This window comes from Haplochromis burtoni, unplaced genomic scaffold (assembly GCF_018398535.1).
Source record: "Haplochromis burtoni strain Fernald_Lab_line unplaced genomic scaffold, NCSU_Asbu1 Contig_249, whole genome shotgun sequence".
In the NCBI taxonomy this organism is placed as follows: Eukaryota; Metazoa; Chordata; class Actinopteri; order Cichliformes; family Cichlidae; genus Haplochromis; species Haplochromis burtoni.
This window is the reverse complement of record NW_024582610.1, coordinates 79,116-93,025: the sequence shown is the minus strand read 5'-3', so window position 1 is coordinate 93,025 and position 13,910 is coordinate 79,116. Positions and strand designations below refer to the sequence as shown.

At 38.6% G+C, this 13,910-nt stretch overlaps 1 protein-coding gene across 5 annotated transcripts in view; it reads right to left on the bottom strand.

The window, feature by feature from the left end:
• The window catches only part of nfic (nuclear factor I/C), a 48,795-nt gene that overhangs the window by 12,825 nt on the left and 22,060 nt on the right, over window positions 1–13,910 (bottom strand). For 4 of the 5 annotated variants that reach the window (XM_042227222.1, XM_005938434.3, XM_042227221.1 and 1 more), the window contains exons 2-9: window positions 12,076–12,246; window positions 11,483–11,659; window positions 9,167–9,350; window positions 8,024–8,098; window positions 7,535–7,609; window positions 6,354–6,486; window positions 3,228–3,349; window positions 65–178 (exon numbers count right to left, since the gene is read on the bottom strand). In XM_042227222.1, coding sequence (XP_042083156.1) covers window positions 65–178; window positions 3,228–3,349; window positions 6,354–6,486; window positions 7,535–7,609; window positions 8,024–8,098; window positions 9,167–9,350; window positions 11,483–11,659; window positions 12,076–12,246 — 1,051 coding nt within the window. Of the gene's footprint in view, window positions 1–64; window positions 179–3,227; window positions 3,350–6,353; window positions 6,487–7,534; window positions 7,610–8,018; window positions 8,099–9,166; window positions 9,351–11,482; window positions 11,660–12,075; window positions 12,247–13,910 lie in introns of those variants that run through there. The other variant, XM_042227224.1, reaches the window with a different exon arrangement.

Genomic DNA, 13,910 nt, shown 5'->3' with positions numbered 1-13,910 from the left:
TGTGTGTGTGTGTGTGTGTGTGTGTGTGTGTGTGTGTGTGTGTGTGTGTGTGTGTGCTACTGACCACTGTGAACAGCTATAACAGGCCGGTGGTGCTGAGTAAAGGAACCCATTCTTGGTGAGTCTTCCTGGGGAGAAGGACTGTCCAGTTCTGCCTTCTTCACCGGGGGAGACAGCCCTAAATGAATCCCACAACACACACACACACACACAGACACACACACACACACACACGCACGCACACACACACAAAAGCACCCAAAATTTTCTGTCATTTGTACTTATGTTAGTTTCTCTAGAAATTGGTCTTAAAATAATATAATATATAATCATGAAGCACACGATCCTGACTCAGCAGAAACCAGTTGTGTACTAGACCACAGGTATTTGCATGGCTTATAATGGAAAGGTTTTCCAACTGTTTCCCTTTGTGCTGATGTTGCATTTTAAAACGTTTTGTGGCACCTAACCAAAAAAGTAAGACATTGTATGTAAGTGATACTCAGCTACATCAAATTAGAATCAGAATTTCCAGGTTAGGCGCCGTGATTAGAACTTTGTTAGAGTGGCGTGAGGAACCTGTCATTCTTAAATGTCAGATGTGGTCTGCCGTTCTTCTTTGGTATTTGGAAAGTATAAGGTAAAGAGTGCAGACATTGGTGCCCTTCCATGTGCATACGTGGGAAGCTGGAAATGAGAATAACAGTAAGAGCCCCTCCCAGAGCCCCCCAGAGTAGACAACAGTCACAGAATATGGACTGACTGAGTCACATAGCATAAATGTGGTGGGATGCAAAAGCTAAAGCAGATTAAAATGCACAGTTTTCAGTTTCAGTTTTCAGTTTTATTCGTCATATGCAAGTTAGCACAGGGTCAACATTGCAATGAAATGTGTTTGACGAGCAGCAGTCACTCAGCAGCATGATACAGTAGGAGAAAATATAATAAAATATAATAAAATAAATAAAATAAAATAAAGTAATAAAAAAAATAGAAAAATAGTAAGGAGCAAAATATTAGAGAGACGTGGTAAAAGAGAAAAGATGACTGAATATATATGTATCTATAAATATAAATATATGCACACTAGTGATTAAATAAGGAAATCTTGAAAAGAAATATGACGGGAGGGCAGATGGGATATTGCACAGGAATGAGCAGCAGAAAATTACAGTATTGCACTTTTTAAATATAAATAGCAATAACAATAAAGTGGAGGCATCGCTGGAGATAAATGTCCTGAATGGCAGGAAGCCTCGTGCCAGTGATGTGCTCTGCTGCCTTCACAACCCTCTGTAGTGATTTACGGCTGCTGGCAGAGCAGCTTCCGTACCAAACTGTGATGCAGCTCGTCAGCAAGCTCTCAATTGCACACCTGTAAAAATTTGAGGTGATGTTGGCGTTCATGCCAAACTTCCTCAGCCTCCTCAGGAAGTAAAGCCGCTGGCGAGCTTTCCTGATAGCAGTGTCTGTGTGAAGGGTCCAGGAGAAGTCCTCTGTGATGTTGACTCCAAGGAACTTGAAGCCTCTGACCCTTTCGACCTTGACACCGTTGATGTGGATGGGCTGGTGTTCTCTGACTGGTCGTTTCCGGTAGTCCACTATCATCTCTCTAGTTTTGCTGATGTTGAGAGTCAGGTTATTTTCCAGACACCACTCGTACAGTGCCATCACCTCCTCTCTATAGGCCGTCTCATCATTGTCTGTGATGAGGCCGATGATGGTTGTGTCATCCGCAAACTGATGTTGGAGTCCTGTTTAGCAACACAGCCGTGTCTGAACAGGGAATATAGGAGGGGGCTAAGCACACAACCCTGGGGCGTACCTGTGTTTAGGATGAGTGATGAGGAGGTGTGCTTACCAACTCTCACCACCTGGGGCCTGTTTGTGAGGAAGCTTAGAATCCATCTGCAGATCGGTGTTCCCAGCCCAAGGTCGACGAGCTTCGTGGCAAGTTTTGAGGGGATGATGGTGTTAAATGCCGAGCTGTAGTCGATGAAGAGCATCCTTGCATATGTATTCCCTTTCTCCAGGTGAGTGAGGGTGATGTGCGTTGCCAGGGCGATGGCATCCTCTGTGGCTCTGTTTGTCTGATAGGCAAACTGAAGAGGGTCCAGTGTGTCAGGGAGGAAGGAGCAGATGTGACTTTTGACCAGCTGCTCCAGGCACTTCATGATGACGGATGTCAGTGCAACAGGACGGTAGTCATTCAGACAGGAGACCACTGATTTTTTGGGAACGGGAATGATGGTGGATGCTTTGAGGGACGTGGGGACCACTGACTGCCTCAGGGAGAGGTTGAAGATGTTGGTGAACACCTCTGCCAGCTCGTCTGCACACACTCTGAGTAGCCGGCCTGGGATGCCGTCCGGTCCCGGAGCTTTGTGAGGATTGACCTTTTTAAAGGTCCATCTCACAGCTTCTGTTTTCAGAGTTAAAGTTGCAGCCTCACTGTCCTCCTGAGGGTAGAGGATCTGCTCTCTGTTGTCTGCGTCAAAACGAGCATAGAAGTTGTTAAGCTCGTCTGCAAGAGATGCAGTGGGCTGAACACTGACTGTGTTGTCCTTCTTGTAGTCAGTGATGCAGCGCGCCCTTCATTGCAATGTATAGAAGGTATCTGCTGAGCCAGCAGCTGATACAGGCTGCCTGAGCAAATCCTATTCTTATGCATAACAACTGTCCAGAATCTGTTCATGACCCTGCCTCTTGATAAAAATACTGATAAAATATATGAATTCCTTATTATTGAATTATACTACTGACTAGCTAGTATCATTTTGGTGAATAACAGGATTTTCCTACATGCTAATCTTAAATATAATAATCCAAATAAGTGCATCACAAGCTTTAGGGCCAGATTTAATAAACAGGGCAAATTAGCATCTGACCACAATACCCAAATAGGTTAGTTTTAGTTAATAGATTTAGTTGTTAGTTTTGATGAATTAGCAGTAAATTGCACAAATGTACTAACACAAATGTTAGTACATTAGTTTGCATACTTGATTTAAATATTCTCCTCACAGAAATAGATATACAACATAGTCAGTCGCATAAAAATCCCGCCTCTTGCATTCAATTATGTCACTGTGCTCTCTTCATAATTACCAACAATATTTTTTTAAATGCCAAAAACCCGTTTGTGATGGTGCAATGTATTAGTAAACCTGGCCCTAATCTGTTCAGCAGCATGACTGTAAATAGGAAAGTCGATATGGTAGTCTTACCTCCTTCCATGTCATCAGTCCAGTTCCTGGAGCTGCTGGCTGGTGAGGAAGGTGAATGGTAATACTCCCCACCTGGACTATCAGCCTCTTCCTCTATAGAGCCAGACTTATGACGTTTACTCCTGAAGACACATAGAGAGATGCTCACACATTTAGGATCCTGGTTTCACTGAGCACCATGTGAGGAGATCAAGCATGGTCCAGTCTTAAAATGCATAAGGTAAGATTACTGTGAGGCCATAAGGACCTGTGTGTGGGCTGAAGTCAACTTGCTTTTTAGCAGCATTACTGTTTCCCGTTTCATTCAGAGACCCAAATCACTTACAATCCAACCCTGGCAGCCCATTTTCATTTAACCATTTCTGGGCCTTTCTGGCCTTTGCTGCATGCCCCCCCCCCCTCTCTCTCTGCTTTCCTGTCAGTCTCAACTGTCACTATTAAATATTATTAATATTATTAAATAAAGCCAAAAAAGGGCAAGAATCAAAAAAACATTTCTGTAAACTATTGTGCACTGTTATCATGTCAGATAAATTCTGTAAAGAATAAGTGGTGTTTCTTACTTTTCCAACCATATACTGATTTTAGTCCGCACAATAACACACTGCACACTTAATGTTCCTCCTAAGTGCAATTGATTTTCCAATGAATACTTGTTGCAAACTTAAGATGCCTAGTGAATAAAAACATTCAACTGGATACAGTGGAGGAAATAATTCTTTCATCTCCTGCTGAATTTGCTAGTCTTTTTTGACAGTTTTGTTTATGACAGTTTTGTTCTGATGGAGAGCGACAGAACGTCAAACAGGAAAACACATCAACTAAAAGTTCTGAACGGATTTTCACGTCATTGTGAAACAAGTATTTGATTCTCAAGAACAACATGACTTAGTACTTAGTGGATGAGTAAACCAGCAAGAATGGTAAATTGTCTGATTCTTATATAGCACGTGTCTACTCTTCCAGAGCACTCAGAGCGCTTTATACAAAATGCTACATTCACCCAATCGTACAAGCACTTTCTTCTATGCTTTTAAGTGCTTACTAACTAACATTCACACACATTCATGCTCCGATGGATGCAAGAGCAACTTTGTCCAAGGACATTTGGCATGCCCACTGGGGTGAGTCAGGGATCGAAGCACCAACTGTCTTATCAGGAGATACCTCCTGAGCTACTTCTTACTGCTACATGCAGGAAGAAGTTTCTTGTATTTGGTTACCAGGTTTATACACATCTCAGGAGGGATTTCGGCCTACTCCTCTTCACACACTCTCTCTAAATCCTTTAGGTTTCTTGGCTGTTGCTTAGAAACTGGAAGCTTTAGCTTTCTCCACCTTAATGTGCTTCATCTCATCAACGTCCTGGCTGAGAGAAGGAGGTTCTCATCCAAGATTTTATTGTGAAATCATCTTTAGCAGAAAAACAGCCCAAACTATGATGTTTCCAACTCTGTGTTTGATTGTGCGGATGATGTCCTTTGAGTCTCATTCAACGTTTCTCTGCCTACAAACATGGCGGGCGGAGCTGATGTCAAAGAGGTCAAATCTGGTTTCATCTGACTGCAGCATTTTCTTCCAATCCTTCTTTGTAAGTGAGCAAACTTGCAAATTGTGCAGATATGTGTGTGTGATATGGCCGGGGAAATCAAAAGTTTGCCACAGACGTGTGTTTACCAGGATGAAAAGCTGACTAATTCTTCACTGTGACAAAGAAGAAATTCTGCCAGTCTTTCCTGTGGTAGTTGCTCATTTATTACTGCCTAACATTAACCCTTCAGCACAGATACAGGCTTGACTGAGCTTTATCTTATTTTTGGCACAAATGTACTATAGAAAGTTTATTTTTGTATTGGGGTCAATGACTAAAGGTGTTTCTGTACCTACAGTGAAAAAGTAAGAAAATAGTAAGAGAGCAAAGAGCAAAACACGGCCTTAAAGAAAGAGACTTTTGTTTGAATAAATTCTTAAAGCTACTTTATCCTATTAAATGTGATTTAAATGAGCAATTCAGAAAACTGTGCTCACCAATAAAACAAAGGCTGAAGTGTTAGAAAGGTTAAACAAGGACAGGGAAACTAAAGCAGCAGTGGGCTAAACAAGATGATCATTGAGGTATTTTTCTCAGGGGTATCCTGCCATACCTCACAGCACTGTTTACATGAATCTTACTGCAAACAGACATCAGAGCCTACAGTAACTGCAGTCAGGGGATGAGTCTCTGTACCATGCTCATCCTTCCCAGTGAATCCGTTTTAAAATAGACAGGATTATTGGACAAATGGATTCCCTACTTCCATCTTTTTTCCAAAGAATTAAAAAGGTAAACCTCAAAAACCTACAACTCTCACACATCACTTGTCATCACTTACACTTTTACAGTGTAAGTGTAAACCTCTACCTTGCAGAAGTGCAATTGCTCTAAATATTTATCAGCCACCTTCTATTCAAAAGTTTGTAAAGTTGAAAAGACTTATATTTCAGCAAGTCGGTCCAATCTTTTTGATAATATGTCTGAAAATTTTCAGTCGGCTTTCAGTGCCCAGCCTTACCTGCAGGCATGCATAAATGTACAGTACAGTACAGTATATGTGCAGTATATAGGCATCATCCTTTATATGTCAAAAAATCTGACTGAGCAGCTTTAGGCATAGACCCATCTTATGCTCTCAGAGTACAGGCCTCCTGGTTGTCCCTTTATTATCTTTCTATGTATTTGTTTTCGTTCTCCTATATTTTAATGTGCACTTGCATTTTGCCTTTTATGTGCTTGAACATTCACCAGAAATTGAAGTCTCCATTTACAACTCTCCATTGTGTGTGCATGTTTAGGCATCTTTGTGAGGACAGAAAATTGTACAGTCCCTTATGGGGACAAAATGCAAACCCGCGGGTTTGAAGACATTTTTGAGGCTCAAAATGTGGTTTAAGTATCAGTGTTACAATTATGTTTAGGCATTCATTTTTCATGGTTAGGGCAAGCGGCTAGGGAAAGCATTATGTCAATTAGATGTGCTCACTAAGACATGAAAACTAGTGTGTGTGTGTGTGTGTGTGTGTGTGTGTGTGTGTGTGTGTGTGTGTGTGTGTGTGTGTGTGTGTGTGTGTGTGTGTGTGTAAAAATACCCGCTGGATGAGGTGCTGGCCAGTGATCGTCTGAGACTGACTGGCTGGTTAACAGACTGGTTGAGATCATAGGCCAGATGACCCTGGAGCTCCCCCACAGAGAAACCAGGCCCTACTCCTGTTACAACGGGAGCTACATGGGAAAAAGACAGATTATGAGTTACGCACTTAAAACAGAATATCAGGTACACAAAGTGTGTGGCAAAGCCCAATACTGTGCTAATTGACTAGTCTTTAATTTCCTATCTAGATTTCATTATATCTACTCACAAAGCAGCAAGGAAAGCTTTGTTAATCATGTACATGTAATTCACTGACTTTCACAGTCAACACTTAAGATTTTGCTATGGCCTCCCCCACTTAGTTCAGATCACCAGTCATACCAGATCAGTTTACTTTTAAAGGTCACGAATAAAAACAAAACAAAACAAAAGGCTGTAAATGTTTTCTGTTTGAATATTTTACATGGTTAATAAAAGAGACAGTGTGGTTTGATTCCACATGTTTAGAAATTCAATTTAGAGGAAATGACTTGAGTTGTTCTGTGGGTCCACTTTTATCCTGAGATCAAACTATCCTGATAGGATTGATGTACTCCACCATGACGTTCTCCACCCCCAGGAGATAAAGGCTCTATAAACAGCTAAATGAGGGTGAAAATTGGATATGGATATCCTGTTGTTACCATATCTTACCAAAAAATAAGGCCAACAAATTAGAAATGCTGTGCTTTTCTACTTTACTTGAGCACTCAAAGCACTTCATACAGCATATCTCACTCACCCTTCTACATATAAGTGCTTCCTATTGAACATTCACACTCTGAGGAATGCATCAGAAAGCAACCTGGGGTTCAGCACCTTGCCCAAGGACATTTGGTATACACACTGGAGCAGTCAGGGTTCAAACCACCAACCTTCTGATTAATAAACTGCACTGCTGCCTCAATTGACATCATAAAAACAACTTGAAATTGCACTTGCATTTTGTTCTTCTATTCTCAAACTAGTCCAAGAATAATATGCCCTTCAACATTTTTCAAATTCAAATATTTAAACCAAATCTGTCAAGACAGAGCTAAAGAAGGGTTGGTGTTACAATGACAATACTAGCCTCTGTAAGAACACTGACAAAGGTAGCGTAGCTGTGTAAAGGTAAACATAATGGTAAAGCAGGCTTACTTCTCGAGACCTGAACAAGCTCAGTAACACTAAAAACTCCTGATGTTACAAAACTCTCCTGGAACTCTGGACCATCTGCAAAAATAAAACAGCAGCAGTTACACGCTAAGAAAATAGATAAACTAAGGTAGTATTTATATAATTACACTTTGGATCTTGATGTTTAATTGCCTAAATAGCTTATTTGGTCTTTGCAGTCCAAAGCAAAAATATAACTGATAGATTGGGTAGTTTTCTTAATTTATACAGGTCCATGTTTCCGCTTGTAATAAATATTAATAACAGCATTTAAAACTTGTAAATACAAGGCACAGCTCAGAATACTGCAGTCTTTGTTGTCACTTTGTGTCTATGAAGTCAACCCATGCTCTAGCAAATTAGACTGTTTATGTACAAGATGTTTATTTTATCTGATCATATTACCTGATAGAGACATATAGAGATATGTAAACAGATTAAAGAAAAATAAAGAAATATACTTTACATTACCCATGGTGGCAGTTCGACTGTCCTCCTGATCAGAACCCACACCAGTGCGACTGGGACTGCTGCTCTGCTCGGCCTCTGAAAGGAGAGAGCGAGAGTGAGACAGTGTTTGTGGATGAGGCAGAGAACAGAACAAGATTTCAGCAATTTCAACAAGCAAAGTAGGTAAGCCAATATATTCTTTCTTATAGGAAAATATAAGAACAAGCATATTTAAATATTGTTAGCTCCATCCTCAAAAAAGTTTAAAGATGCAGTAAAAACACAGAATGGATATGTATATATGTTTTTTGTTGTTTGTTTGTTTGTTCTTCACTGACATGCTCATCCAAAACCAGCAGAGGGCATATTTTAACATACTAACTGCATATTTTGTGACTGAAAACCATTTTCATGGCAGATTTTCTTGATTTGTTCAATGTGTTAAATAAGATCACTCATGTTCATTTTCTATTTAGCAACACAACAGTTTTATTCAAATACACCAGGCAAACAGGCATGTGATCACCATCCACCTTTTATAACCTGTTTATTAATGAAAGTCACCATTTCGCATTGTTATTCATACATTAAATCTTTAATTTATTCTAACTCAATTATCATAATTATTTTCTTAACATTAGAAAGTGCAGCATTTGTCATAAATTATAGTACAACTTAAAAAAGTCTCTTAAGACTTGCAGAACATATCTATTTAATGTTAAATGTTAATTTAAGGGGTTTTTTTCCCATTTGGGGACTAATGTTAAATTTCACACCAGTACAGGTTCTGACAATGATTAACGTGTGTTTGCATTTAACACAAATTATTCGACATCTGTGGCTAACAGATGAACACTGTTCTGACACTAATACCAAACTAACACATAGAAAATACAGAACGGCATTTTAAAGTGAGGAAAGTTAAACTTTCCAGGATATCCTGAAATCATAAGAACAAATTTTGATATAATAGAAATGCAGAACAGAGAATCTTGAAAGAAAGAAGGTTTTTTTTCTTCTTTACAACAAGATGCACGATGCATGCATGCACCATGTAACAATCTCATATTTTATATAATATTACCAGAGGTCTACTATATTTAAATGTATACATGAAAGTCAGCATGAACAGCAATGTTGAAGTATGTAGTATGTAGTGCATACCTCTCTCCTGCACATAGTAAGCAAGGTAGAGGTCGAGCTCCTTGACAGAGACAGAGATGTGTCGAGGCTGGACACAGAGGACTGGATTGGAGCACTGGCCTCCTTTCACCAGCCGTTCACCATCTGTGCTTTCCAGTGGGATTCCTTTAAAAAGGATAACCATCACCAGGTCTAATCTCCACACCTTGGAAAAACAAAGCAAAAAAAACCCACTTATGTCTGACTAAAAACATGAGTCTCACTTTTGCTATGTTTAGTGTGAAACTGGTCTCCTGAATGGGCCAAGCATCCATCCTTTTCCTTGACCGCTTAAGACACAGAGTTACGGACTATCAGAGACTGACAGGCAGGGTACATACAGAGCCCCATTTTATCACAGGGCGAACAGATTCAGAATTGTAACCAATTTAGATTCACTAATTAACCTTGCAAGCATGTCTTTGGATTGTGTAAGGAAGCCATAATACGCAGATAGAACCAATACAGGCACAGGCAATGAAGCAAACAGTTAGCTATAAATTTAGCATTTCCTAATTTTATTAAGCCAACTTCAGGGTTAACTAAAATTGTATTACAAGTTTCATAAAGGCTATGATTTTGATTCGCTATTCTGCTTGACTGTCTCTGATTTTAGCGTCATATATCAAATACTTTTCAAGATATAAAATGGTCCATCAACCCACTTTCAGGCCTTTTTTTGAGGCAATGTTTGAACAGGAAGATCACAAATACAATTAAAGATCAGAGCCTAAAAAATTCACTAGCTTTTCCAACCATTAAAATAATGATGATCAACAACTGGCAATCTAACTTTTTAACACATTGACTTGCTCTGACTTCATCTGTTATTAGACTCAACTGGCTTCTTTGAAAATGGAAATGAACCCACCCACCACTTTAATCCCACTAAACATCTTGTTCTGATATATGGTATAAAAACTGTACATTTAACAGTATTCCCTGAAAACCCTCTTTTGTATGATCACAATGGACAGCTGTACCCTCAAACACACAATAACATGGACTGAACCACCACTCACAACCACTAGCACTTTATATAGCCTCTGTAGGAATTATATCTCACTTATCTTAACTGCACTACTGTATAGCTCTGTGTAAATAATCATTCTGTACATTCGATAATTTTTAACCCTACAACTGTTTACAACTTGCATAGTTCCCATTTCTGTATAGCTGTATATCTCAGATTTCTGTAAAGTTATTTATTTCATATTCTGTATAGTTTTTCATATTTATATCCTGTTCATAGCCTGTTCATAGCTTGTACTCACTACAGCCTGTACATACTTATAGTTATAGAATATTCACAACATACTTCATACCGTGTACATTATAACATACCATAATAGACCCATTTCTGTAATATACTCACATATCTATATTATTGCTAATATATATTGTAATATATCTATATCACTAAAGCACTTCTGGATGGATGCAAACTGCATTTCGTTGCCCTGTACCTGTGCATGCGCAATGACAATAAAGTTGAATTCTATTCTATTCTATTCTATCACAAAGATAAATGTGTACACACGGGCGATACAATTCATTACAATATAAAAATAAACAGAAAAAGCTGTAACTAAATTTAAGGACGTACGGGGAGAGGTGGAACAGAGGGTTCAGGGGCACAGACAGTATGGTGATGGTATATTGACTTTATAAGACAGTTTCTTAACGAAAAATCAGAAATCTTTAAAAAGTAGAAAGGTTATAATATTTAACCACCAATTTTCAGCTGCTGTGAGTTGTTTGACCTCCTTTAATTAGGCAAGGCAAGTTTATTTATATAGCACAATTCAACAGCAAGGTGATTCAAAGTGCTTTACAGAGACACATAAAACAAACCTCCCTGTCTAAGTCTGGTTCTGCTGAAGGTCACTTTTGTTAGTTCATATATTTTTCTTGCTAGCCTCATGTTTGATGTAAAATCATGAAAAACATAAACCTGATACAACCTTGCATTGTCACAAAAACCTTTTTAATGAAAAAGTCATGGAAAATAGCATTCATAGGACAAGGAAAATCAGCTGTTAAGCCCACTCACAGCAGCGATTGTGCAGTTCAGGCAGAAACAAGCCGGCTACAAGTACAAACAGTAGGTAAATAAACTTACCTTCGACGGCAAAGTTGATGTCACTGCTAGTCTGAGTTAGACTGAGTTAGTTTAATTAATTAAAAACTGCTTGATATTTCACATCTTTGACAGCAATTTTAGTCTGGGGTTAGAAAAACTATCTGCATTTCTATCTTTCCAGCCAGAAGAAAATACAAACCAACTTTTTAATTTACCTTGTCAGCTTGTCGGAGACAGTCTATGCGTCTCATTTTGCCTTTCTGGTCAGGGTTTGATAAGACACAACATGCAGCTTTCTTCCCGGTGATTGATAGGACAAAGTCTTCCCTGCATTCAGGTCTAATATCCTTTCTTAGCTTAGCCAAAAGACGACTGGCCCACTTCTGTTTCACCTAGGAACAGAATAAGAAACAGAAACTCTAACTGAATAAGTCAGCTTTGTTCTAGCATATTCTTAGTGTAATTGGGGAAGATGCAATATAATATGGGTATGATATAAAACATTGATTGCTAAATATAAAAATCAGACTACTGTAATTCATTATTATCAGGGTGTCCTAAAAACTCCCCAAACTCCCCACTGTCACCAGTAAGTGCTTGCTCATAGGGGGTCGTCTGATTGTTGTGATTTTTGTTTTCTGTTTTCTTTGTGTTATTGCAGGGTCTTTACCTTACAATATAAAGCACCTTGAGGCAACTGTTGTGTGATTTGGAATTAAAATTATTAGAATTTAAAAAGTTAAAAAAAAACTTTTTAAAATAAAAAAAGTAGTGCTTATTTCAGTTATCCAAAATATACTTATACCACCTCTGCCTTCTCCCCAAGTAGTTCATCTTTGACAGCTCTCTCTTCTTCTTTAGTCATCCTCTTCTCATGTTTTTTGAAGTACTTCCTTTTCCTGGCCTGGAGGTTAAACCACGTGTAGGCAAAGGCACGAACCTGGGGTAGCAGAGCCTCAATGAACGGATGGAACTCATCCTGGATGATAGAGACACACAGTACAGACTCAGCAATCAGTAACTAAACTCAAACACAAAGAGTAGGAGATGTAGCTTTGGATACTAACAATATACTGGTAACGAAACCCTTAACAATGAATCTGCTTCTTGAATATTTTGCCTACATTGTTTAGATTTGACTTGTGCATCAGCAGCAAGACAGAACACTGACATTTTACACATCTGGATAAGACACACATACTAACAGTCTCTATGATATATAATCTAATTTTATATGAAAAAAGAAGGAATAAAGTTTTCTGAGAAATTAAGTGTATCAGATGCAGACATATAAAACGTGCTATTAAAACGTTTAGAGTTCCTCTTTCACATTAACAGAATGTAGCATTTGGGTACATTGCAACAGTCAGCCTACAGCAATATCCCAGAGCACAAGCAGCACACTTCACAGTAGAAGACTGCACTCTCCAAGTCATGTCAGTACCAGATGACCAAGCCTACAGGTCTGATTCTTCTTTAATAGCCTTACTGCTTTCTGTTCAATGTATCAGAGAGCAGTAATTATGTTTTTTTAAAGGTAAAAAAAATAGATGTTTTCAGGAACAATGTAGCTGTTCCAAATCTTGATACAGTGGAAAAACAGGGTCAAAAAAGAGCATGCATGAGACTTGTGTGAAACAGCTCCACTGTTTTGAATGTAATCAGAATAAAAATAATTAACAAAAATAAAAATGAATAAAAATAATGGGACACCGTGTGTCATTGTAACAGTGTATTTATGGCAATTTAGGAAAAAGCATAATAGCTCCACTTCAATTTAAATACTTAGAAAAACAATGTTTTCCATATCTACACATTTCAAAGCGATTCACTCTAAACGAATACAGACTTGTAGGGGTTACCATGTAACTCTTGGAAGGCACACAATGGTAAAAGTGGCCATTCATTCCAAATTTCTCTTTGATATTTGGGCTGACTGGGGCCCGATGAATGTAAAAACAAAGAATTACCAGATTTTTTTTTTTTTACCTGATTTTTGTTTCTAAGAAAAATGACAGCCACATATGAGGATATTCATTTAAAATTTCGATAGAACAGTAGCAGCATAATGTCCTCGTAAGTGGATACCAGGCCCTTGTAGAGCTAAATTGAGTATTTTGGTCTAAATAACCCAAATGTCCACATATGTGGACGCCAGGTCCTAGGAGGTTAAATAAATATTATAAATTGAGTTTCAGATCATTGAGTGAAAAAAGCATTTTTTCCCTTACAACCTAGCCAGACAAAGATTGTCTGTGTGCCACATGCAGTCAATTAAATTTTACTTATATAGCGCCAAATAACAACAACACTTGCCTCAAAGTGCTTTATATTGTAAGATAACGACCCTACAATAATACAAGAAAAAGAGAGAAAACCCCCAACAAGCTCTTTTTGGGAAAGAAAATCTCCCTTTAAACAGGAAGAAACCTTCAGCAGAAACAGCCTCAGGGATCTGACAGTGAGCAGATGAAGACAGGACAAAAACATGCAATGAAAGAGAGCCAGATATTACTAATAACTAATAATTAAATGCAGAGAGGTGTATGAACACACAGTGAGTGAAAAAAAAGGTGACTGAAGAAGAAAAACTCAATTATTCATGGAAGCCCTCAGCAGCCTACATCTATTGCAGCATAACTA